The sequence below is a fragment of the Salmo trutta genome, chromosome 4, assembly GCF_901001165.1.
Source record: "Salmo trutta chromosome 4, fSalTru1.1, whole genome shotgun sequence".
Classification (NCBI taxonomy): domain Eukaryota; kingdom Metazoa; phylum Chordata; class Actinopteri; order Salmoniformes; family Salmonidae; genus Salmo; species Salmo trutta.
In genome coordinates, this window is record NC_042960.1 from 52,916,784 (window position 1) to 52,944,339 (window position 27,556).

At 47.2% G+C, this 27,556-nt stretch overlaps 1 protein-coding gene across 1 annotated transcript in view; it reads left to right on the plus strand.

The window, feature by feature from the left end:
* The first annotated feature begins 1,008 nt into the window (after positions 1 to 1,008).
* Positions 1,009 to 27,556, plus strand: part of LOC115192599 (transducin-like enhancer protein 4) — an 80,811-nt gene continuing 54,263 nt past the window's right edge. The window contains exons 1-3 of the mRNA XM_029751284.1: positions 1,009 to 1,779; positions 13,680 to 13,777; positions 15,141 to 15,204. Coding sequence (XP_029607144.1) covers positions 1,756 to 1,779; positions 13,680 to 13,777; positions 15,141 to 15,204 — 186 coding nt within the window. The 5' untranslated portion in view covers positions 1,009 to 1,755. The remainder of the gene's footprint in view (positions 1,780 to 13,679; positions 13,778 to 15,140; positions 15,205 to 27,556) is intronic.

A 27,556-nucleotide genomic window follows, 5' to 3' on the forward strand; every position in this document is an offset into this window, starting at 1 on the left:
GGGGGGGGGCAAATGAGTTGTGGATGATGAAGTGTGTGAGATGAAGAGATGGATGGATAAAGAATGAGTGAGGGTTAGTTAGGGATATGAATAACTCCAGTTACTGACTGTAAGAGAGAAGGATTGATGTGCAGCACAGTTAGGTCCAGGTGTGTGTATTAACCTGTTATTGTGTACCAAATGCCTTAGTTACTGTAAACTTTTGTTCTGTTAAAATGGAAAGAGCTTAACTTGTTACGAGGTGACCTCTTTTTCAAGATGCTGTAAGAGTGTCTGTGTGTTCTTTCCTGGTAAGAGTCTTGGAAGCGACGAGAGGGGGGATGTTCAATCATAAGGGATTAATTCCTGGTTGATCAAGTTCAACAGTGAAGCTGCCCTCTGTAAACTCATCAAGCCAATAGGCAAACAGTGGGAGTACAGACTTATGGCTTTAAATAACAATCTGGGCAGAAATAACCACTACATTATTCGTATGTGTTGAGACATTGCATGTTTAACATAGCCTATGTTTTGTAGACCCAGTTCTTTGCTGAGGATACATTTATGTACTGAAAGGACTATTTTCTTCTTGACGTTCAAATAAACGCAGGGGTATTGAAATGTGTCAAATCCCTCTCTCTCTCTCTCTCTCTCTCTCTCTCTCTCTCTCTCTCTCTCTCTCTCTCTGTGTCGTCAGTGTGTGTGCGTGTATGAACTCGAATACTGACATACCTTTCATCTCTTCAGAATGACTAATTATGCGTTTGTGTGTGTTTTTGTGTGAGTGGTTCGTTTACGAGTGTGTGTGCACTCGTATCTATAACGATAGCGTGTAAGGATATGTGTTTCCGTTTGCGCCTGTCTCTTTGTGCATGGCTGACTGCTTTGTCCATCTGACTACAATTGAAAGGGGATCTCTATCTCCATGTCGGTGTGTCTATCTCAGCCGCTCCACCTTAAGGGGAGCTTTAGCAGGCTGTCTTGTTTATGTTGAAGCCAACAGGCACAATATATTACAGTCCAGGGCTCCCTGCTGAAAATCCTACAGGATCTTCTAGTGACCTGCTGTTCTTTCCTGCTTTCCTGTTTTTTTATTATTATTTAGATTAAAAGCAAAGCTCGCTCTCTGTCATAGTTTTTCTCCCTCTCTTTTTAAATGTTGTATTCCAACAGACAACACAACCCTTCAGTTTAAGGTTCTGCTCTCTCCTATGAGTAGAAGAGGGACTGGAGGTACTGTAGATTGTAGGTGAATTTGGATGGAGGAGTGTAGTGTTTGTATCTTGTTGGAGGGGTTGGCGAAGGGACAGGAAAGGGGGGGTACTTGGGTGTAACGCTCAAGCTTCACTGCCATGTCAGTGTGTGTGGACTCCAACTGATCACAGAGCGGGAGAGACGGGAGAGGAAGAGAGAAACGAGAGTGAGACTTTGGTTACACCGAGGAAACGGGAAGAAGGAAAAGGAGCCAAAGTGTTAGTGTGGGGATTTGTTTTACCGTGAGACCTGTTTGACGGATGCACTGACAGAGCTCTCCAAGCTGTGTCGACAGGCTCCGTGTCGGACAGGGACAGACAGAGCAGAGCTGAACGGAAAGAAGAAAAGAGAGCAGGACTGGGCAGGAGGGAGGACTGCTCTCTTCAACCTTGCCTGAGACCAGACCAAAGCAGGGGAAAGATCTGGACTGGGCTGTGTTCCTGGTGGTGGGCAGAGGAGTGGAGGGCCAGGGGACAGGCTCTGACCTGATAATCAAACAGACTGAACATCTCTCTTGGGACCATGTACCCTCAGGGCAGGCATCCGGTAAGTCGCTCCTCTTTTTCTCTTTATCTGACTACTGCTCAGGGACAGAGGTAGAGACAGGGACTACACTGAGAGGACAGAGACATGGAACAGTTAGGGTGTATGAAGAGAGTCCCTCTAACACATATACAAACACACGCATGCAGTCGCTCTCACACACACAAGTGAAGTGAGAGTCAGCTATGCCACCCACACAACTACCTTTCAACTACAACAGCCCCTGGGTGCAGCTGACAGGGGAAAGACGGGGGGGGGGGGGGGGGGGGGGAGAACTGGCGAAATGTTCCCACAAGGAAAAAGGTCTATTTTAGGTTTAGGGGTTAGAATTAGGCTGAGGTTTGGGGTTAAGCTTAGGGTTGAGCTTAAAGTTAAGAAAAATCGGATTTTGAATGGGAATCAATTTTTTGGAAAGTAAAACAAACGCTTGTGTGTGCACGCTCTGTGCTGTATCTGTGTTTATGTGTCCAGGGATAATGTGTTAGAAGGCAGTGGAAGGTATTCCCTTCAGTCCCCTCTCGCCCTACCACCCTCCTCTCATTATTTACTAAACTACAGTGTTAGGAACTGAAGGATGAAGCTGGAAGAGGGGATGGGTTTGACCATACATGCGAGAGAGGCGGATAGAGAGAGACAAGGTGTAGTTATATATATTTATTATTATTATTTGTTTTTTTACTACCCCTTTTTCTCCCCAATTTTCAATCTTGTCTCATCGCTGCAACTCCCCAATGGGCTCGGGAGAGGCGACGGTGGAGTCATGCGTCCACCAAAACATGACCTGCCTAACTGCGCTCCTTAACACCCGCCAGTTTAATGCGGAAGCCAGCCACACCAATGTGTTGGAGTAAAACACTGTTCAACTGGCAACCGGAGTCAGCCTGCAGGAACCCAGCCCGCCACAAGGAGTCGCTAGATCGCAATGAGTCAAGTAAAGCCCCACCGGCCAAATCCTCCCCTAACCCGGACGACGCTGGGCCAATTGTGCACCATCCTATGGGACTCCCGGCCACAGCCGGTTGTAGCACAGCTCCGAATGAACCGGGTCTGTAGTAACGCATTTAGCACTGCAATGCAGTGCCTTAGACCGCTGAGCCACTTGGGAGGCCAAGGTCTAGTTTCTATAGTCAGATTTGTTGTCCATGTCTTTGTATCTGGTGCAAATAGGTCAGTGAACACTTAGCTTTCAGCCTGCAATCACAGAGAATTATAAGTGACATTTTCGGAAGAGGGGGCATGTGAAATCAATTATATGTACAGAAAGAATGCAAATCAGGGGAATAGAATGGAAGCAAGATTGAGAGAGAACCGAGGCATTGTGAATTAGAAATGGAAATGAGTAGGAGATCACACTGGAAATAGGACTATACTCAGTCACAGATCAGAGGTTTTGTTCAGAGTTGTAGTGTTTGTGATAAAGTTCGGTCCCAGATTGAGCCAACGTTAACAGATCAATACATACTGCTGCTGCAAGTGTAATGGGATCTACAGCACAGAGTGAGGGTGCAAGGAACGCGTGTGAGCTTGAGAGAGAACAAGGAAAAGAGGGTGACTGTGTAGACTTTGAAATAGCCCCTTGTACCTATTACTGTCAAGAGACTAGTTTCTTTGCATCTCATTTTCCAAAGGTAGTCATGTTTTGTGTATATCCCAATCCTCATCTTGTTATACTATTAATATCCTATGAATTAATGTCTTCTTTTGTATCAAATTAACACATCAATGTCCAGATAATTTAAACGTCAGACTCACTGGACTTGACTAGCGGTATCTGTATACATCCTGTATGCACCATCCGAGACAAAGAGGAGGAAGGGCCTCTATCTCCACTGTCACTCACAATGTCACTGGCCTTTTGAAATAAGTAACTGAAAACATAAACCACATAGACATGGCAACAGCACTGTGTTGTGTTGACTCCTGTGGCAGAACAGAGACATTGTTATCTGTTCAGTGGTCCTCCTAAAGGGTTAAACCCAGGGCTGATTTACAAGGCAAACAGAAACATAATTGGTTCCACTAGATTCTTGTGGCTAGTGTTATCTGAAGTGTGGGACTGCTCTGTGAACTAGGGTTGGGTGATGTCAATCTTTCTCACGTGATTATGCACTCATTAAACATTGTGATATACTCTGGTATAGCCCGCTATTGACCCCCCCCCCCCCCCCCGAAACAAGTTTTTAAAAGATCCCACAGTGAGCTTGCATGCTATGAGAGGGATGAGATAAATCCCCACATTGACAAAATATATTTAGTGGATCTGTGGCACGAAAGAGGTGTGTGTGTGGGCATGTCTGTGTGTGCCGAAGCGCGCATATAGAGTGAGTGACACAGTCAAAGAGCCTCGCTGGCTGTGCATCGTGCAATGGGTTGTAAATCATCATGGGTTGCAGACAGAGCAAGCTACTTTGCTGTCCTCAGAACTGGATAATTATAAAGTGATTAGCATTTTTGCCTAATCCTCTCTTATTAGGCTACTAGGCCTTGAAGGTAGGTTGACATTGAGTAATATGGAAATAGGGCCAACTAGGTTACACATCGTTTTATTTCATATTTCGATTTTTCTATCTTGGTATTGTTTTCTCAATGTCACTTATTTGTCATTTTAGAATAAAGTTGTGATTGAAAATAGCATAGACTCTGACTTACATAATTGTTGCCATTTAAATGCAGCAAATTTAGGACATTAAACACAGAATATTTGTGAAATACTTTCATAACTGAATTTGTCTTAATGCTTTTATGTTATTTAAATTATTAGGATTAGGCTTTTGGCATTTAAAAAAACAAACATTTGCGGTCTTGCATCAATGCATTTTATGTCATAATGCTTTGCTCAACAGTCAGGTTAGTTCAAATTTGTCATTGGATGTTTCTATCTTGCTATTGTTTGTTCTATCGCTCTCATTATTACATTAAGCCTACCATATTTGTAGGTTGTTCAAAAACAACGTAAAAGGTATTACAAATAGGATTTGTATTTTTACATTGTAATTTTAGAAAATATCCATAATATATCTGCAGTAATAGTGGAATGATAGTGTTTCACAGTATAACTTACCTGCCAGTGTTGTGATATTGCCTATTGCCGGCTTCTGCTGTCAAAATAGGAAAGCTGTGCAGTGTTGCCAACTTAGTGACTTTGTCGCTATATTTAGCGAGTATTCAGACCCTCTAGTGACACATTTTCAAAAAGCGACTAGCGACAAATCTAGCGACTTTTTCTGATGTTATTGAAGTCTCTGACGTGAAAGCACGTATCGTTCTTAATCTTCTCAACGAGAAGCGGGTGCTGCCGTGGGCCCCACCCCCGTCCCAAAGCACTCACAGGTGGCCCAGTCCTCGCGCAGCAGTCCCTCCCAGCTGCAGTCAGAGCAGGAAATGTTCACCCCTCCGCGTCCAGACTGCAAATGAATCGCGCATGTGGGAAGCCGCTGCTGGCTGATCCCACCCTGGCTTACATTCAGGGCGGGATGTAAATGTAAAAAACTAAACTAAAAACCCAAAAAATAAAATTTAAAATTAAATAAAAAACTAAGTAACTCCGCCAGAGTGTCTCTTTTGGGTCATTTTTGCCGGTCCCAAGCCCGGATAAAGGAGGAGGGTTGGAATTGTGACTTTAAAAAAACTAGAATCGACAGATAATTCATTTGTAGTTGTAAACATATTTAGGGTGTTTTTTACTCACTTTTTGTCTCTCCCACAACGTTATTCCTCTCTCCTACAGCGTCCATCACAGTTACATGCACATGGCCAAGTAAGCAAATTAGGCGATGACGTCATTTATCGACTTCTAGTTACTTTTAGGGCAGCCAATAGCTACTTTCCTTACTGAGGAGTTGGCAACACTGAAGCTGTGTTATCTAGTGGAAACTGGGGAAGGGGCCAATGTAGAAATCATTGTCATTTCCTGGTTGCTAAAAATCTACAGCGTTCGTTACATTTCAGTTTATGTGAGGAAAAAAAGCACTAAATAGTGTGGGGAATCATTGTACCGTCTAAATCACTGTGAAATATCTTTTCAATAACAAAAAATATCGTTTTTACATCTGTTTAAAAACCCGGTGGACGAAACCGAAAGTAAAAACTGAAGCTCGAGTCTCCACCATGTTATGGTGAAATGGGATACGGGGAGATTTGTTTTGAATGCAGCCTTGTGTTCTTGCAATTCACATATCTTACACATGGGGGAGAATTCTATATGTAGCAACTTTTAAAACTTTCTGAGAGATTCATTGTTTGATCATGGAATCATGATCATCCACTACTGGAGAGAGAGAAAAAACGAAAACATTAATTGAATTTTACCTTAACCATTGTCAACATACAGTTCCAAGACTGTATGTTTAGCATTGGTATTGCTATCATTTTATTTTACGGATTTAAATTGAAAATAAGTGATACAAAATTGTATCACATTACATTTTTTGTCATCTTTGAATATGTTTTAGTTTGATTTTCTGACCAGACATTTAGTGCTGCTTTGGTGGAACCTAGCCATGTCTACATTTTTCTCTTGCATTCTGTAAATATAATATATGAATTGAATTGGGCTATAGGAATATAGGCAATTTAATCAGACTGTCACCCATGCACTGCCCTGCTGTGCACTGCATGACTCCGCTCTTCTCTTTATGGCGCCAGGCTAGTCAAATTGAATCGTCTGTCACATCACAATGTCGTCACCATCGGCGATGGCTGTCAATCATCCTCAATAGACGATACTATCGTAATATCGCCCACCCTACCGTGAATCGCCACCCGCCCAGGCCAAGAACAATAAAACCAGGCTGTGAATGCTTGAGCTGTCACGCCCAGAGTTTCCGCAGTTACCAAACACACATTTCCAACCACTGCAGCAAGAGCCATGGGAGGCAGACCTGAGAGTGGACTGATGGTGGGATGGACACCGTCCTTATCTACATAGACAGAGTAGGTAGCAAACGACCACTGCTACCCCCATAATGAGTTTAAAGTTAGTGGTATGGTAGGTCATCTGGTAATCTTTGTGTTAAAGCTGAAGTCTACTTTGAGGTCTGTGAAAGACTAGCTGATTCTTAGTACTGACTAGACCACTGACTAGACCACTCTGTCTTTACCTGTAGGGACTCACAGCATGGACTGAAATGAACATGGCATTACACGATGTTGAACACAGAGGGAATCCTTGTACTTTACATATTGTTGTTGGTGCAGTTGATTTTGACATTTTTGGGGGGGATGGAGCAGGCTTCGGTGGTGGACATTAGCTCCTGCACGCTTAGACTGAGTGTGTGTAACCCCCCCCCCCTAACCCCCCCCCCACCCCCAGAGACGGTTGTGATAGTTGTCTGGAAAGAGTTGATCTGGCCCTGGACTGATCCTAATCTAATGGAAGTAGACTCACAGGAGGGGATACGGCAGGGACAGAGAGCCTGCTACTAACTGCTTCACCAGGGTGCCAATGTTACAGCTGTGTGTGTGTGTGTGTGTGTGTGTGTGTGTGTGTGTGTGTGTGTGTGTGTGTGTGTGTGTGTGTGTGTGTGTGTGTGTGTGTGTGTGTGTGTGTGTGTGTGTGTGTGTGTGTGTGTGTGTGTGTGTGTGTGTGTGTGTGTAACTGTACATTCTGTTTTCTGGTAGCGCTGGAGTGGCAGCAGAACAGTTCATACTGCCCGTGACTATTCAGGGTCGGCAGGGAGTAGATTTTCACAAACTGTGCTTTTTAAGTATTAGTAATCTCTCATCTGCCTAGTAAATCTAGCCTTAAGTCTGGCCTCTGTGTTCCACCTCCTGACCATTAGGCCCATATTAATACTCTAGCTTGGGGCTGTGTGTACTGGGTCTGGTCTCACTTCTCTGCGTCTCTCAGGGTAACACTTTGTTTTTACAGCCAAGTAAACAAACCAACGCCAAATATCTGGCTGCACAAATCACATATGTTCCCTTAATTAGGTTAGGGCGAGTGGTGGTGTGCGTGCGTTAGCGCTCTCTTGCTTTTAGGTTGTTTTCCTCTGGATACATCTGTATTGTGGAGCTTGTTGTTCTGTTTGCGCCTCAGGATTTTAATGATATACAGGTACATCATGGATATTTTCTGGCAGATGTAACCATCATCTTTATCCATACTGTTACCTGTTTACATTTCTGATAACAAGCTGGTTCTTATGAAGTCAAGTATGAACACATCAATCCAAATGAACTGTGCTCTCCAATCCTAACGCTCATTCTCCCCTCAGTCAAAGCCTTTGTTGTTTTTATAAAAAGAGCTGATCTGACCAAATTTTGGATCCACTCCAAGCGTTCTTTTCGCTGCCAATCCCTCCATTTCTAATCCAGTATTTTATGGCAGTGGGTTTTGCCTCTCACCACAATGTATTGTGACTAAGTGACAGGCTGGCTGGAGCCATGTTATTGGAGGGTGGCAGGTAGCTTAGCAAGTAAGAGCTTTGGGCTAGTAAACAAAAGGTTGCTGGTTCGAATCCCTGTGCCGACAAGGTGAAATATCTGTCTATTCCCTTGAGCAAGACAACCCTAATTGCTCCTGTAAGTTGCTCTGGATAAGAGCATCTGCTAAATGATTCAAATGTATCAAAACCTTCAGGTGTTGAAGGAGGGCTCCATTCCAGCTAAGATGCTGCTGCTGACTGCCTTGAAAGTGTGTGTCCTGATCCACTAATCTTTTTAGGACTTTGGTGGGTGTGTCCCATCCCGCTAACCATAGTCCCTACAAAGCCGTACCTCCTGGAGCCTGTTATCCATCAACCAGCCTTTTTACACAGGACAGGCCCAGACCAGCGCTCTAGAACTCCTGCAGGAAGGAGAAGCGGTGGACAGCAGACTGAGAGGAGAGAGGGGGACAGAAGAGATGGAGACACCAGACTGAGAGGAGAGAGGGGGACAGAAGAGGTGGACACACCAGTCCGAGAGGAGAGAGGGGGACAGAAGAGATGGAGACACCAGACCGAGAGGAGAGAGGGGGACAGAAGAGATGGAGACACCAGACCGAGAGGAGAGGAGAGAGGGGGACTGGATGAGATGGAGACACCAGACCGAGAGGAGAGAGGGGGACAGATGAGATGGAGACACCAGAGTGAGAGAAGAGAGGGGGACAGAAGAGATGGAGACACCAGACCGAGAGGAGAGAGGGGGACAGAAGAGATGGAGACACCAGACCGAGAGGAGAGAGGGGGACATAGGAGATGGAGACACCAGAGTGAGAGGAGAGAGGGGGACAGAAGAGATGGAGACACCAGAGTGAGAGGAGAGAGGGGGACAGAAGAGATGGAGACACCAGACCGAGAGGAGAGAGGGGGACAGAAGAGATGGAGACACCAGAGTGAGAGGAGAGAGGGGGACAGAAGAGATGGAGACACCAGAGTGAGAGGAGAGAGGGGGACAGAAGAGATGGAGACACCAGAGTGAGAGGAGAGAGAGGGACAGAAGAGATGGAGACACCAGAGTGAGAGGAGAGAGGGGGACAGAAGAGATGGAGACACCAGACTGAGAGGAGAGAGGGGGACAGAAGAGATGGAGACACCAGAGTGAGAGGAGAGAGGGGGACAGAAGAGATGGAGACACCAGAGTGAGAGGAGAGAGGGGGACAGAAGAGATGGAGACACCAGAGTGAGAGGAGAGAGGGGGACAGAAGAGATGGAGACACCAGTCTGAGAGGAGAGAGGGGGACAGAAGAGATGGAGACACCAGTCTGAGAGGAGAGAGGGGGACAGAAGAGATGGAGACACCAGACTGAGAGGAGAGATGGGGACAGAAGAGATGGAGACACCAGTCTGAGAGGAGAGAGGGGGACAGAAGAGATGGAGACACCAGACTGAGAGGAGAGATGGGGACAGAAGAGATGGAGACACCAGACCGAGAGGAGAGAGGGGGACAGAAGAGATGGAGACACCAGACTGAGAGGAGAGATGGGGACAGAAGAGATGGAGACACCAGAGTGAGAGGAGAGAGGGGGACAGAAGAGATGGAGACACCAGTCTGAGAGGAGAGAGGGGGACAGAAGAGATGGAGACACCAGACTGAGAGGAGAGATGGGGACAGAAGAGATGGAGACACCAGACCGAGAGGAGAGAGGGGGACATAGGAGATGGAGACACCAGAGTGAGAGGAGAGAGGGGGACAGAAGAGATGGAGACACCAGAGTGAGAGGAGAGAGGGGGACAGAAGAGATGGAGACACCAGTCTGAGAGGAGAGAGGGGGACAGAAGAGATGGAGACACCAGACTGAGAGGAGAGATGGGGACAGAAGAGATGGAGACACCAGAGTGAGAGGAGAGAGGGGGACAGAAGAGATGGAGACACCAGACTGAGAGGAGAGATGGGGACAGAAGAGATGGAGACACCAGACTGAGAGGAGAGATGGGGACAGAAGAGATGGAGACACCAGACTGAGAGGAGAGATGGGGACACCCAGAGGAGAGGAGAAAGAGTGGAGGGAAAAATAAAAAGAGAGAACAGGAGTGATGTGGAGGACACACCCACCCACACAAACACGTCCCCTACACCCAAGATCACATTAACACTTCCCTTCTACACTTGGTCCTCTTCATCTATTCATGTGCCTTTACCCTAAATATTTCACCAGCAAATGATTATTTCATGCCCCTCTGAACATCTCTCTCCCCAGCCTGTCTGATACAGAGAGACAGAGAGTGAGTGAGAAAGACAGAGTGAGAGCAAGAGAGGGAGATGGAAAGAGAAAGATTGAGGAAAAGAGGGAGCGGGCGGGGTGGCAGAACAGAAAGTGTGCCACAGAGCAGACAGACGCTCTGCAGTCCCGATCAGTCCCAGACCCACATCTGTTTCAGCCCAGAAACAGCGGCCTAAATCAAATGTTTCCCCCAGTGATTGATGGACAGATTAGGGGGAGTGATGAGAGGACGGATGGAGGGAGGGGTAGGGAGGGCTGTGGCCCGGTTGCTGGCTCTGTACTGTTATGTGATCTCCTAGCCCAGTCCCCCCCATGGATAATCCTTCTATATTCTCGGCTCAACTTGCTCCAGTTCCAGCTCCTCTAAATTGTGATTGAATGCTGTCGTCCCACATGGCTGGCCTGTCTGTCTACCCCCTCCCTCTTCTCCTAGATTAACCGGATCTGTTTGGTGTTTCAGGATCCCCCATGCTGTCTGACACCACCAGGGCCCAACTGAGCCACACTGAGAGAGAGGAGAGGAGACTCCCCCCTCACTCCCCCCACCCCCCACTCCCCCAGGATGCACTGAGACCAGAACACGCTGGGTCTGTAGTTATATCACTCATAACCTGACCCATACAGAAAACCGGACTACATTGAGGAATGTGTTATTGTGAGTGCTGATGTAAAATGAACAGTAGTCGGTCTGGAATGTAGTCTGTGGTGGTCCACTGTCTAGTGGTCAGAGGATTTGTTAGGCCATCTCTTCTCTACTGCTGTCTACCCCCCTCCCTGCCCCTGTGTGTGTGTCAGACCAGTGTGTTATGAATGAAGGTCAGTGGGGCTCCGTCGGCAGCCGCCCCTCCCCCATTGGGCTTGTGTACTGAGTTGAGGCCGTCGGTCCAGGAAACTGCCAAAGCACTAGGCACAAACTGAGCTGCACAACCCGCAGCTTAATTACTGGAAAGCCCAAAGAGTGTCTGACCTCCACCATTAGCCTAATTGAAATTTAATTGAATTTCCTTGTCTAGACTAATTAAGCTCCTACTGAAACCTGCAATCTTTTAGCCGCCTAGCTAGCCTCTGGACAGACTGGATTCACACCCTATTCTGTGGAAAGAAAGGGGGAGGAAAAAGGGGGAGAAAGTTAGAGGGTGAAGAGGTGGAGCGGAGAAGGGCAAAGGGGAGAGGTCTGGTATTGGCTCTCAGGGGTGGTTGTGGTGAGGGAATGAGAGGAGGGAGAGGGAGATGGACAGAGAGTTGTGCAGACTAAAGTCCGGTCAGGGCGTGTGAGGTGAAGTATTACAAGCATTTCGCTACACCTGCAATAACATCTGCTAAATGTGACAAATAAAATGTGTTTTGATTTGAAGCAGCCTATGCCACTGATCTGGAGCATGTGGTTGAATAACCCTGACATGCATTATCTATGTGTTTTGATTTGAAGCAGCCTATGCCACTGATCTGGAGCCTGTGGTTGAATAACACTGACATGCATTATCTTTTTAGCCTCAGTTGTGTGCATGCATTTTTGCCTGCGTGGGTCCCAGGCTTTTTGTGCGTAGCCCCCATTTAGCACAAGGGCTTGTTGCGTGTCAGCTCAGCGCGTGTGTGTGTGTGTGTGTGTGTACGCACCTGTTTGTATGTTTCAGTAGTATGTCCCTCCCTCACGACACTTCCATCTGAACTGAATGATTACCGACCCATACCACTCACCATCTTCACCGTGTGGTGCTTTGAGAGGCTCGTCAATGACCACATCACCTCCTCCCTCCCTGACACACTCGACCCTCTCCAATTCACATACCGCCCCGACAGATCCACGGACGACGCAATCGCCATTTCACTGCACACTGCCCTCATCCACCTGGAGAAAAGGAATGCATATGTGAGGACGCTGTTCATCGACTACAGCATAGTGCCCTCTAAGCTCACCAGAAAGCTCACGGCCCTGGGACTGAACTCCCTATGCAACTGGGTCCTGGACTTCCTGACGCGCCACCCCCAGATGGTGAATGTAGGCAACATTAACACCACACTGATCCTCAACGCGGGGGCCCCACAAGGTTGCGTCATATGTCCCCTCCTGTACTCCCTGTATACCCACAACTGCGTGGCCTCAGACAGGTCAAACTCCATCATCAAGTTCGCTGACGACTCGACAGTATTAGGCCTGATTATCAACAATGACGAGACGGCCTACAGGGGGGTAGGCACTCCGACGGCTTGGTGCCAGGTATACAACCTCTCGCTCAACGTCAGCAAAACAAAGGAGCTGATTGTGGACGTCAGGAAGAACCAGGCTGGGCACATCCCGATCCTCATCAATGGGGCTGCCATGGAGATGGTCAAAAGTTTCAAGTTCAGGAGGCTGAAGAAATTTGACATGTCTCCGAGGGCCCAGTGTTCTACAGGCGCACCATCAAGAGCATACTGTTAAGCTGCAACACAACTTCACCCCTGCTAACCGTAAGGTGCTACAGAAGGTGAAACGCTCAGCCGAACACACCATTGGGTGCACACTGCCTGCCTTCCAGGACACCTTCAACACCAGGTGTCGCAGGAAGGCCAAGAAGATCATCAGGGACCCCATCCACCCGAGCCATGGCCTGTTCATCCCACTTCCATCACTCAGACGCAGGCAGTACAGGAGCATCATGGCAAAAACGGAAAGACTGGCCAATAACTTCTACCCCCAGAACATCAGGCTGCTGAATAGCCACCACTAGTCAGCTACCTAGTCCCCCCCCACCCTCTACCCGGTTATATCGCCCTGCCTCTAAAACAACATCCCTGCTGTGTTTGTGTTCCCCCAACTACACAGCTAAAGTGCTTCAGACGGGCTTCAGGGGGGAGCAGGGTTCTCCTGGGGGGCGTTTGTTGAGATTCTTTGCTTTTAACAGGTGAAAGACAGTGCCGTTTTAATGTTTGTGATTCACCATGAGTTATTCATTTGACGTATTCCCTTCTCAGTGCTTTGTAGGCAAGAATACATTAGCAAAAAGCATCCTAGCAGAGGAGAGGGAGGAGAGAGGGAGGAGAGGAGAGGCGAGAGAGATGCTAATGTGAGAGGGGGAGGGAGACAGTCATTAGGAGAGAGAGAGGAGGAGGAAAGGGGAGAGAAGAAGAGGGTGGTTGGAAAGAAAAGAGTGAGAGAGTGTTTGTGAAAGAGGGGTGCGGAGAGATAAAGAGAGCAAGGAAAATGTTTTATGATGTCTATTGAAGTGACCTTACTCTCCCTTCTTCTTTCCTCTCTCCTTTCTTTTCTCTCCCCCAGGTCCCTATTCAGCCTGGCCAGTCTTTCAAGTTCACAGTCCTGGAGACCCTGGACCGCATCAAGGAGGAGTTCCAGTTCCTCCAGGCTCAATACCACAGGTGCTATATACTCACTCACTACCCTCCACCTCCCCCTTATGGACTATACAGATAGTATATACACACCACCCTCCATCTTACCCCATGCAGGCATATGTAGGCACAATCCTAACGTAAAATCCATGTATGTAACTCAAAACTCCCATCTTCAGACACACAGATACATGGATAGCACAGACTTTTACTTCTATTCTGTGTTGAAGTTTATGACAAATTAGACCATACAGTGGGGGAAAAAAGACTCAACATGGATCTCCATCTCTGCCGCTGCGCTACCTACGATATATATTGGTCTCCTGAGTAGCGCAGCGGTCTAAGGCACTGCATCTCAGTGTCACTACAGACACCCTGGTTCGAAAGGAACTATAGTTGTGTGATATTGTATGTCATAAACATTAATACACAATAGAAGTAAAGATGTGTGTGTCTGAAGATGAGAGTCTGAGGATTGTGTCCTATATGAATGTGTGTACCTCAGGGGGGAACTGTCCCTCCTCTCTCTAAAGGACTGGGGGATCCCCCTGGGAACCACTGTCACACTTCTACTGCTCCACTTATTATTCTGAGGAATATTACATGTCAGGCTTAATAATACTACACTTGATGTATGTGAAAGCCAAGGATGGGTGCAGTGAACTATATGGTTGATATAACAGTCATACACAGGTCAAATGCAGGTAGAGATTCTAATCTTATCCATCTTCGTCCACCTGGCACAGTGGCAGGGTGCAAGCCTGGTCCCAGATCTGTTTGTGCTGTTTTACCGACTCCTACACTCGATGTCACAGTGGCAGGGTGCAAGCCTGGTCCCAGATCTGTTTGTGATGTTTTACCGACTCCTACACCCGATGTCACAGTGGCAGGGTGCAAGCCTGGTCCCAGATCTGTTTGTGCTGTTTTACCGACTCCTACACCCGATGTCACAGTGGCAGGGTGCAAGCCTGGTCCCAGATCTGTTTGTGCTGTTTTACCGACTCCTACACCCGATGTCACAGTGGCAGGGTGTGGTGATATTGGTCTGTTCTTCCATATCATAGCAGAGTGTCTGTTTTATCAGAGTGTTAGCAGAGTAGAGTTGACCTCCAGACTGTGACCTTGGTGCTGAGAGCCCAGCTTCACACCATGAGCTGAATACTCATGGCCATAACTCTCTCGGTCACAGCAGTGAACAGTGTGTTGAAGCTAGCATTGTTCTCCCACTGCAGCTTGGATCCCATCGGTCTCTCTGTCTAATTGATCTAGACCCATAACCTTTTTCAGCTTTGACACAAAGGAGAGATTCAGGTTGAGCTGCAGCAGGGTCGGTCCTGCCTTAGATCAGTTTGTTGACACGTGTGTGTGTGTTTTCCCGCTTTCTCCACAGCCTGAAACTGGAGTGTGAGAAGCTGGCCAGTGAGAAGACAGAGATGCAGAGACACTACATCATGGTAAGATCTATTCTATTTCCACCAGCGTTGGTTCACAGACATCAATGAGACAACGTGGAGAGGGAAGGCCCTGTCTCTGTCTTGCTTTACAAATATACCTCTCTCCATTACACCAACATAGGAAACTATCTAGCCTAGGAATGGGCAACTCCAGTCCTTGGGGGCCAAATGTTTTCCCCATCCCAAGCAACACAGCTGATTTAAAGTCATTGCATTGTAAACTGAAGATCAGGGTTAGTTGATTATTAGAGTCAGGTGTGTTAGCTGGGTTTGGGGCAAAAGTGTGACACCAATCAGGCCCCCTGAGGACTGGAGTTGCCCATCCCTGATTCTAGCTTGTTGAGGAGCATCATCTTGAGTTAGGACGATGAGACTCTCAGACTGTCCAAAAGCAGAACATGTCCCTCTCTCTGTCCCTCTCTCTGCTCTCGCTCTACTCCCTCTGCAACAGCTTGAGCCCCTCCACATCAGTCTGTCTGCCTAAAGAATATGATATGAACCATCTGCTGAGAAGCTCCCATTTCATCAGGGAGAGAGAGAGAGATGGAAGAAAGTGAGTGAGAGAGACTGAGAGAAAGGGGAAGGGCAGTGCACAGTAATAGACAGACAGACACTACCTCAGACTAAGAGTATTCACACTGTTCTCTGTGACTGTGAGAGGCTGTACTTTATGGATGATTTCACGTTTGCAGGGTTTGATGGATGGTTGAGTTGGCGGTAGTTGGACAGATATGTAGGAGCCTTTACTCCAATGTGAGGAGAGACTACAGTGTACTCTGTGTTATAGACTGGGGGACAGTCAGCGACATTTGATCAACCCTCATGCATACATACTAAATGTCATGACCTTTGTGACCACAGGACTGTTGGTCAACAGCAGGAAGAAATAGGCTAAAACGTCTGTGAATTAAGCCTTTTCTATAGTGTTGGACTCCCTGAGAGAGTCTGAGAGAGTCTCCATAGAGATGGAGGATAGGTGGGGCAGGTGCGATATACATGTACAATCTTAGAAAAAAGGGTTACAAATGCGTTCTCCGGCTGTCCCCGTAGGAGAACCCTTTTTGGTTCAAGGTACAGTAGTACTCTTTTGGGTTCTGTGTAGAACCCTCTGCGTAAAGGGCTCTACATGGAACTCAAAAGGGTTATATCTGGAACCAAAAAGGGTTCTCCTATGGGGACAGCCGAAGAACCCTTTTAGGTTCTAGATAGCACCTTTTTTTCTAAAATGTGTATATATATTGCATGTAATGTACAATGCTGTGAACAAGTATTTGCCCCCTTTCTGATTTTCAACATCTCAATTGGCATTAGGTCTGAATTTGTTGCTTTTTAAACATTTTTATGGTGTGTTTTGCATCATTGTCTTGCTGCATGACCCAGCTGCGCTTCAGCTCACAGACACTGGCCTGACATTCTCCTGTAGAATTCTCTGATACAGAGCAGAATTCATGGTTCCTTCTATTAAGGCAAGTTGTCCAGGTACTGAGGCAGCAAAGCATCCCCAAACCATCACACTACCACCACCATGCTTGGCCGTTGGTATGAGGTTCTTACTGAGGAATGCAGTATTTGATTTTCGCCAGGCATAATGGGACCCATCTCGTCCAAAAGGTTTACTCAAGTTTGCCAGGAAGCACCTGGATGATCATCAAGACTCTTGGAAGAATGTTCTATGGACAGATGAGTCAAAAGTAGAACTTTTTGGATGACGTGGGTCCCATTATGCCTGGCGAAAACCAAACACTGCATTTCAAAGTTAGAACCTCATACTAAAGGTCAAGCATGGTTTACAAATCAAATCAAATTTCATTGGTCACATACACATGGTTAGCAGATGCGAGTGTAGCGAAATGCTTGTGCTTCTGGTTCCGACAGTGCAGTAATATCTAACAAGTAATCTAACAATTCCCCAACAACTACCTAATACACACAAATCTAAAAAGGGGTGAATGAGAATATGTACATATAAATATATGGATGAGCAATGGCCGAGTGGCATAGGCAAGGTGCAATAGATGGTATAAAATACAGTACATACATGTGATATGAGTAATGTAAGATATGTAAACATTATTAAAGTGACATTATTTAAAGTGACTAGTGATCCATTTGTTAAAGTGTCTCAATGTAGGCAGCAGCCTCTCTATGTTAGTGATGGCTATTTAACAGTCTCATGGCCTTGAGATAGAAGCTGTTCTTCAGTCTCTCGGTCCTAGCTTTGATGCACCTGTACTGACCTCGCCTTCTGGATGATAGCGGGGTGAACAGGCAGTTGCTCGGGTGGTTCTTGTCTTTGATCTTTTTTGCCTTCCTGTGACATCGGGTGCTGTAGGTGTCCTGGAGGGCAGGTAGTTTAACCCCGGTGATCCGTGCAGACCGACACCACCCTCTGGAGAGCCTTGCGGTTGTGGGCGGAGCAGTTGCTGTACCAGGCTGTGATACAGCCCGACAGGATGCTCTCGATTGTGGATCTGTGGAAGTTAGTCAGGGTTTTGGGTGACAAGCCAAATTTCTGTTGCGCCTTCTTCACCACACTGTCTGTGTGGGTGGACCATTTCACTTTGTCGCTGATGTGTACGCAGAGGAACTTAAAACTTTCCACTTTCTCCACTGCTGTCCCTTCTATGTGGATAGTGGGGTCCTCCCTATGCTGTTTCCTGAAGTCCACGATTATCTCCTTTGTTTTGTTGACGTGACGTTGAGTGAGAAGTTGTTTTCATGACACCACACTCTGAGTGCCCTCACCTCCTCCCTGTAGGCTGTCTCATCGTTGTTGGTAATCAAGCCCACTACTGTTATGTCGTCTGCAAACTTGATGATTCAGTTGGAGGCGTGCATGGCCACGCAGTCGTGGGTGAGGGAATACAGGAGGGGGCTGAGCATGCACCCGTGTGGGGCCCCAGTGTTGAGGGTCAGCGAGGTGGAGATGTTGTTTCCTACTTTCACCACGTGGGGGCGGCCCGTCAGAAAGTCCAGGACCCAATTGCACAGGGCGGTGTTGAGGCCCAGGCCTCCAGCTTGATGATGAGATTGGATGGTACTATGGTGCTGAATGCTGAGCTGTAGTCAATGAACAGCATTCTTACATAGGTATTCCTCTTGTCCAGATAGGATAGGGCAGTGTGATGGCGATTGCATCGTCTGTGAATCTGTTAGGGCGGTATGCAAATTGAAGTGGGTCTAGGGTGGCTGGTAAGATGGAGGTGATATGATCCTTGACTAGTCTCTCAAAGCACTTCATGATGACAGAAGTGAGTGCTACGGGGCAGTAGTCATTTAGTTCAGTTATCTTTGCCTTTTTGGGTACAGGAACAATGGTGGCCATCTTGAAGCATGTGGGGACAACAGACTGGGATAGGGAGCGATTGAATATGTCCGTAAACACACCCAGCTGGTCTGCGCATGCTCTGAGGACGTGGCTACGGATGCCATCTGGGCCAGCAGCCTTGCGAGGGTTAACGCGTTTAAATGTTTTACTCACATCAGCCACGGATAAGGAAGGGGGAGGGGGCGTAGTTCTTGTTAGCGGACCGCGACGGTTGCACTGTATTATCCTCAAAGCGAGTAAAGGTGTTTAGTTTGTCTGGAAGCGTGACGTAGCTGGTTTTCTTTTTGTAGTCCGTGATTTCCTGTAGACCCTGTCACATATGTCTGGTGTCTGAGCCGTTGAATTGGGACTCCACTTTGTATCTGTATCGGCATTTCGCTTGTTTGATTGCCTTGCGGAGGGAATAACTACGCTGTTTATATTCAGCCATATTCCCAGACCTCTTTCCATGGTTAAATGCGGTGGTTCCTGGTGGTGGTAGTGCGATGGTTTGGGGATGCTTTGCTGCCTCGGGACCTGGATGATCCAAAACACACAATCAAGTCTACATGAAAATTGTTAAAAAGCAACAAATTATACGTTTTGGAATGGCTTAGTCAAAGTCCAGACCTAATCCCTATTGAAATGTTGTGGCAGGACTTAAAATGAGCAGGTCATGCTTGAAAACCCACAAATGTCGCTGAGTTAAAGCAGTTCTGCATGGAAGAGTGGGCCAACATTCCTCCATAGTGATGTGAGAGACTGATGAACTATAGGAAGTGTTTGGTTGCAGTCATTGCAGCTAAAAATGGCACAACCAGTTATTGAGTGTAAGGCGGCAATTACTTTTTCACACAGGGAAATTGGGCGTTGCATAACTTTTGAATAAATAAAATAAGTATCCATTTGTTTTGTTATTTGTAAACTCAGGTTCCCTTTATCTAATATTAGGTTTTGGTTGAAGATCTGATAACATTTGGTATCAAAATTATGCAAAAATAGAGAAAATCACAAAGGGGGCAAATACTTTTTCACAGCACTGTATATTGGTGTACATACAAGTTATGTTGAGTAGCCTATGAATGGCTGGGGTTGAGGTTAGCTCTGAGGAATGGTCTCTACCATCTGTGTCTGTGATGCCTACTGTATTGGCAGTGATCTGGAGGGAGGGAGTGTAAGGAACAGAAAGTGAGAAGGAGGGAGATTGAAAGGGAGGGAGAAAGGCAGGGACAGGGGCTCAGGAGTGAGAAAGTGAGAGAAAAAAAATAGAAAAGAGAGGCTGAGAGAGAGGCAGCCAGACAGAGAGAGATACAACACCAACAGAGAGAGAGAGACAGAGAATGACAAAGATAGAGTGGCTGAGATGGAAAAGAGAGGGGTAGAGAAAGAGAGCGTGAGCACAGACACATAAATAATGTGAAGTAACAAGGTTTCAGTGGCTCCACAGTGGAGTTAACCCAGAAGGATATATTTAGGTAGTTAGACAGTAGCCTTAAGACTTGTTTGCACAGGCAGTCCAGTCTTTCTTTAGACTGCTCCTATCATTCATTATTCTGTAATTAAAAAAAACAGGTATGGGATGTTCCCGCCCGCTAACGTACTACTTCCAGGGAATGACTTGCGACTCGGCTGATGATGATAATGATGATGATGTTGAGCATGGAATAGACATCCGGATTAATTTGGAGCAGCATATTGGAATGTTGCCTCCATAAAATGAGGTAAAAGCATCAGCAGGCAGCAGGGGTTGGGTGATGTTTTATACGTTTGATTAACGCACTCTGCAGCTAAACTCAACAAAAAAATGTATTTCCCTTTTTCAGGAGCCTGTCTTTCAAAGATAATTTGTAAAAATCCAAATCTGGTCCATAAGGAGGAGATGCCCTGCAGTACTTAATGCAGCTGGTGGCCACACCAGATACTGACTGTTACTTTTGATTTTGACTCCCTCACACGTTAAGTTTGCTGAAAAGAAACGCAGTTGACAGTGAGGAAGTTTATTTTTTATGGAACCTATCTCTGTTAGATATGGAAGCCGTCTCTGTTAGTCTTCTGTGGTAGTCTACAGAGACATGGACATACACACACGAGAGGGTGTCTGCGGGCGCCTTGTTTCTGGTTGTTCTATTTATAATTCATGGGGCTCAGATTTCACAGCTCTCCTGAAATCTGTGTATTTGCAGCCATTTTTATCCCAATATCAAATCATTTCTGGGTAACAATTAAGTACCTTACTGTGATTGTTTTCAATTAAAATGGTAGAAAAGTGTCCTCCTGAGTGGCGCAGCAGTCTAAGGCACTGCAGTGCTTGAGGTGTCACTACAGATCTGGATTCGATCCTGGGCTGTGTCGCAGCCGGCCGTGACAGAGACACATTTGGTCCAGCATTGTCCGGGTTAGGGGAGGGTTTGGCCAGCCGGGATGTCCTTATCCCATCACACTCTAGCGACTCCTGTGGCGGGCCGGGCCCATGCACGCTGACACGGTCGCCAGGTGTACTGTGTTTCCTCTGACACGTTGGTGCAGCTGGTGTCCGGGTTAAGCGAGCAGTGTGTCAAGAAGCATTGCGACTTGACAGGGTCATGTTTCGGAGGACGCATGGCTCTCGACCTTCGCTTCTCCCGAGTCCGTACGCGAGTTGCAGCGATGGAATAAGACTGTAGCTACCAATTTAGATATCACAAACAATTGGGGAGAAAAAGGGGTAAAAAGTAAAAAATATATATAAAAAGAAACAAAAATAGCTTCTTAGCAAAGGGCAATTTCTCAAGCAAGAATTTTGCTAGGACATCCCACCCAAACAGGCTGAAATTCAGGCAGGCTTTTCAAAATGCATTATCATAATTTTCACAATTTCACAGTATTATTCCAACCTCAAAACACAGGAAAATCACGTTTTTGGCTCCCTGGGCCTAAATAAGACCACATTGTTTCAACTGTCTAATCAGAGAATGAGAGGTGTGTGTCAGGCCTGAGACAGGGAGACAGAAGAGGTTGGCATATGTCTGTGTCATTTCTGTGGGTTTTATGAGTGTGTTTGTGTGTATGTTTAGTATTTGTGTGTAGTGTTTCTGTTTGAAATAGAGGGGGTCTGCAGGGGTCCCATTTAATGACCATCCATGTGGTCACATGCACTATAACCCTGTGTGTTCATGTGTGTTTGCATGCTATACATCCCCGCAAGGGGGAGGAGTGTTTGTGAGGGGGGTGGATTAATGCACTACTCTCAGCCGCTTACTCCACCCCCAGCTTATCTGTCTGATTCAGCCTGACAAACTGTGCTCTCTTCAGGAACATTACAGTCACAGATTGCGAAAGAGAGATGGAGAGAGGGAGATGGAGAGAGAGATGGAGTGTCAGAAGAGGGGAGGGGAGGAAGGAGAGAACCAGGGCAGAGGGGGAGAGGGGAACGGATGAGGATAGAATTGTAAAAGGAATGCAACCTGGTAAGCTAACCGTTTCTGTGACATATGATAGTGCGAGCTGAGGATTTAGGGAGAAAAAAAGGGGCCAGGAGGATTGTGTTTTAAGAGTCTTCAATCTGCCTCGACTGTCTGGTAACATGTAGGAACACAGCAGAACACACATCTTTACAAAGATTGGCTGCTGGTGGCTCTATCAACATTTGTCAGCAGAATACCACCCTGCATCCCACTGTTGGCTTGCTTCTGAAGTTAAGCAGGGTTGGTCCTGGATGGGAGACCAGATGCTGCTGGAAGTGGTGTTGGAAGGCCAGTAGGAGGCACCCTTTCCTCTGGTCTAAGAAAATATCCCTTCTGTAGGGTGCTGTCTTTCAGATGGGATGTTAAATGGGTGTCCTGACTCTCTCTGGTCACTAAAGATCTCATGGCACTTATTGTAAGACCCTGGGGTCCTGGCTAAATTCCCAATCTGACCATCACAGTCCCCATAATCATCCCCAGCTTACAATTGGCTCATTCATCCCCTCTCCCCTGTAACTATTCCCCAGGTTGTTGCTGTAAATGAGAATGTGTTCTCAGTTAACTTACCTGGTAAAATATGTCTCTCATTCTCTAGGCCCAATGAGCAAGGCTACTCCAAGGTCAATCCATTTTGGTTGGGATTTGGTCATATTTCTCCAACTCTGATGATGAACCAAGAAGTAAAGACTTTCTATCCTAAATCTACTTTTAGTTATTTCTCTATGTGGAGTTTACAGAGCTAAAAGTCAGACCTCACCAGTCTTAAGGACATGTGAGTAAAGCTTGCTAATGAATGTATTAATACACTGATGGTATCTGTCGGTGTGGGAGGAGAGAGAGTAGTGGAGAGACAGGCACCACCTGAGGGATTCTGATAAACAATGCAGTCTACGTGCACGCACGCACACCCACACACACACTCACACACATACAATTTAGCCAAATCACCTTGGATTAGATGCACTCCACAGAGCATCTTCTTAAGTCTGGAGATTTAACAGAATAGTAAAGACAGGCTGGCTATAAAGACACTTTGACACTCACTCAACACGATGAGTCACTGAAATGGAGGAAGGGCAAACGAGAGCGCAAACACTCTGAAATGAATGGAATGAGAGAGAGAGAGAGAGAGAGAGAGAGAGAGAGAGAGAGAGAGAGAGAAAGAAAAGAGGAGCAGCTGGTTGAGTGAAATGAATGACTGACTGCTTAATGCGTTGGTTGCTCAGATGACTGTGTGTGAATGTGAGTGTGTGAGTGTTAGAGAAAGGAATAGAAAGACAGAGTGGGGGTGATGTTGTTGATGGTTTAGGACTATCACATGACTAGAGATTAGTTAGCCAATGACTTCCTTATGGTAGTCCATCGTATCTGATGATGACTTCCACTTCTGAGTTAACAGTGAATTATTTGACTGTGGAGTCCAATCTGAGATCCACAAACTGTATTGCAGGTGGGGCATATGCAGTCTGTGTTGGCGGGGCAGGCATGGTTGTATGTCTCCTGAGCTGTTTTTGCCGTCTCTTTGTGCTCCTCTCCTCCTTCCACCTCAGTACACCGCTCTGGCAGAGCTGCCGCCAGGTGGAACGGTCGACAGCAGCATCCTCTAGGTCTGTGGATTTTAAGTTGCATTGCTTCAGCAATGTTTTTAGCTGGTCCTTGTAGTGCTTCATCTGCCCCCTGCAGACCGCCGGCCAAGATGTATCTGGCCATACAGGATCTTCCGTGGCAAGCGCTCCTGAGACATTCTAATGAAATGCCTAAGCCAGCACAGTTGGTGCTGGGTGACCATGGCCTCCATACTCTTGCAGTTGGTCTTAGCAAGTATTTCTGTATAGGGCACACGGTTGCACCAGGTGATTCCCAGAATGTGTTGCAGACGTCTTATGTGGAATCGCTCGAGCTGTTTGTTGTGGCGACTGTAAGTGACCCAGTCTTCACAGCTGTAATTAAGTGTGGTGATGCAGACGGCTTGATAGACGGCAACTTTGGTGTGGAGGTGGAGATCCCTGTTTTGGAAGACCCTGCGTCTGAGTTTCCCGAAGGCAGCAAATGCTTGCTTTATCCTATTTTGAATTTCGAGGTCGATGCTGCAGTCCTCTGAGAGGATGCTGCCCAGGTATTTGGAAGACAGGACTATTGTCAGTGATTTATGGTCAATGGTGAAGACAGGCATGGTGGGTGGAGGGCTGGATCTCCATTGACAGACCACCTCTGTCTTGCTGGTGTTGATAGACAGCCCCATCCTGCTATAGAACCTCATAGACGCTACAAGGATGGACTGAAGGTCTTCTGGAGTGTTGGCCACAAGAGTACAGTCATCAGCATACTGGAGCTCAAGAACCCGCTCCGTCAAAACCTTGGTGGTTACTTGGAGCCTCCTTATGTTGAATAGGTTTCCATCCGGTCTGAAGTCCACCGCAACTTTGTGGAAAAGCTGAGTGGCACATAGGGGGAAGATGTTAAAGAGTACCGGTGCCAGCACACATCCGTGTCTCACACTGATGCTTACTCCAAAGGGCACTGACTCCTGTCCTCCTATAGCCACCTGAGCCATCATCCCATCATGGAACTGGAAAAGGATGTTGACACATTTGTCTGGACAGACAAATTTGAGTAGAATGGCCCATAGTAGTTCCCTGCTCACAGTGTCGAAGGCCTTGGAGAGGTCGACAAAGGCCATGAAAAGGTCCTGATCTTGTTCACGGCACTTCTCCTGGAGTTGCTGTGCTGTGAATATCATGTCAACCGTCTCCTGTTCTTTCTGAAGCCGCATTGTGACTCTGGCAGCAGTTCCTCTGTGATGTTGTTCACCAGCATGTGTAGCATCACCTTGGCCACGAACTTGCTGGCCACTGCCAGAAGTGATATCCCCCATCTGTTGCCGCAGATGGACTTGTCACCCTTGTTCTTATAGATGGTGACAATGTTTGCATCCCGCCACTGTTGGGGGGACAATCTCCCGGTCCGTGCAGAAGTAACCTCCCTTGTTAAGTAGTTGTCAGCACCAGGGGTCTTGTTGTTCTTGAGGGACGGATAACTGATAACACCTCCTGGAAGGTTGGCGAATGGTGGAAGTCTTGAATGAGTGGACGGACAGGCAGTTCTTCCAGGATGGAGTGGTCAGTAGGAGAGTGCTGATTGAGTAGTGCTTCAAAGTGGTCAGCCCACCTCATCAGGATCTGGTTTTGGTCCTTCAAGAGAGTCAGACCGTCGGCTGTTTTCATGGGGGTGATGGAGCGACTTCTAGGGCCATAGATAGCTTTAATTGAGTTGTAGAAATTGTGCATGCTGTTTTTGTCTACATAAATGTGGATTTCTTGTTCCTTATTCATCCACCATGCATTCTGCAGAGCACGCAAGGTTGGATGCACTTCCTTGCGCTATGCATACCATTGTCCAGTAAGGTTGTGATGGTGTCACAATGATGTTTCCTAGCTCTGTAGCCAATGGAGTGGGCCGCTGCCTGATAGAGCACTCAGCTAATAGATGCCCACTTCTGGTCCATGGGGTCCTCTGCGCTCAGAAGAGGCTTAGTCTTCCTCAGCCTTTCAGCGAGAGAGCAACGGAACTCGTCCATTACTGTAGCTTTTTCAAGCCAGATACAGTGCAGACGCCTCTTACTGGACTTCTGCTGGCGTTGGGGGGATGTATTCTCACCTGGAGTTTAGCCAGTATCATACGATGATCTGTCCAGCATTCTGCACCCCTCGTGGCAGGTGTCAGCAGGACATCATTAGTGTCAGCATGTCTCACTATGACGTAGTCAATCAGGTGTCAATGTTTGGAGCGTGGGTGCAGCTATGATGTTTTATATTTGTTCTTCTGCTGGAACAAGGTGTTAGTGACAATAAGATTGTGCTCGGCACATAGAGTTAGTAGTCTCATGCCGTTCTCATTGACCTGGCCAACACCATGCCTCCGCTCTATATCCTGTTGTTCTGTCCCACCCTAGCGTTGAAGTCATCCAGCAGAAATATCTTGTCATTCCTGGGGATGCGGTGTGACTTGTAGAAGCAGTCCTTTGCCTCATGTTCAGATGGTAACTTGGGTGCGTATGCACTGAGAAGAGTAGCATAATGCATCTTGGCTAGGGGGATACCGAGAGACATGAGTCTTTCACTTATGCCGACAGATGTTTCGGTGAGGCTGGGTGGTAGGCTGTTCTTAATTTCAAGTCCCACACCGTGCTGATGTTGTCCAACCGGAGGGCAACCTTTCCAGAAGAAGGTGTAACTTTCTCCCTCCTCTTTCAGGGAACCTTCATTCAGGAACCTGGTCTCACTCAGGGCAGCAATGTCAATGTTGTAGCGCCTTAGTTCTGTAGCAATCAAAGCTGTTCTCCGATGGGGTCTATCGCTATTATCGTCAGTGTCCAAGAGTTCTGATGTTCCATGTCGCCAGTTTCAGGGGAATTATTTTCTTTAGCATTTTTCGACCGCTGAGTGGAACTCCTGATAGGTGCGGTAGCCTATCCAGGATGAAGTGAATTTTTAGGCCACCTTTTCAAGGCCTCTCCCCAGCTGGGGTGAGCAATGTGGCTCCTAAATAGGGCTGCTCAGTTACATAGGGGTCTGCTGAGAGCAGCTGCCACTCAAGTCCCAACTGCTAGCGACCATAATAGTCCTGTGCTGCTGGCATGCAGGGGTTTGATTAAGGGCTCCCGATGCATCCACTCCTACGCCGTCACCAGACACCCCAACACCGCCAGACTTTAGTCCGGTTTCCAGTTGATGGCTTCACCGAGGTCAGAAGTGGATACCTGCTCAAAGGAAGTTATTTAAAGTGCCGCTGAGGGTGCGCAATCCCCAACAGCACTGTAGAAATGGGAAATTCCAGTGGCAAGTGGGAAACCCAGGATGACCAGTATCTTCTACAGCTGCAGGAGGCTGCCGGAAACCAAGTCTGTTGGCGTCCGCCTACCGCGCGCCGCCAGCACACTGCTTTTCTCTCAGGGTGTGCCCCCCTAGCCTTTGTCGTACCAGATTAACCCACAAGGCAGCGGGCAACTGTCTAGTGCAGTAGTGCCTAGGTAGAGGTTAGTTGCATGCCCGCTTACTACGTGCTTGCATACTCTCGTTACAGCTCTCTGCTGCCGGCTAGCCCTTGATGTGGATTCATGCACAAGTTATGCACAAGTCTCCCCTTGCCGGTACAAAGCCTCTCCATGACCAAGACTCCTGTCGGGCCTCCTCGCAGCAGCACACGTTGACTGGTTGTCTTGAACCTCCAGGCTATCTGGCAGGGGATCTCTGAGCAGCAGTGGGCCCCAGAGATGTATCTGTACAGGCCCACCTCTGTGTTGACACACCCTGACAGCCATCAACCACTAGCCAATGACAGACATCGTCTCACTACAGTGACCTAGCAGGGTCTAGTGTGAGGGCCAACACACTCACACCCAGCTGCATGGTCGATCCTCACCATCAAGTTAATGCGCACGTGTGCTCGCGCACACACACACACACACACACACACACACACACACACACACACACACACACACGCATATGCACACACAGGCGAACCTATATACTGCGACATACACCCTCATCTCTGTCTCACCCTCTCTTTCTGTCTGTCACTCTCACACACACACACACAC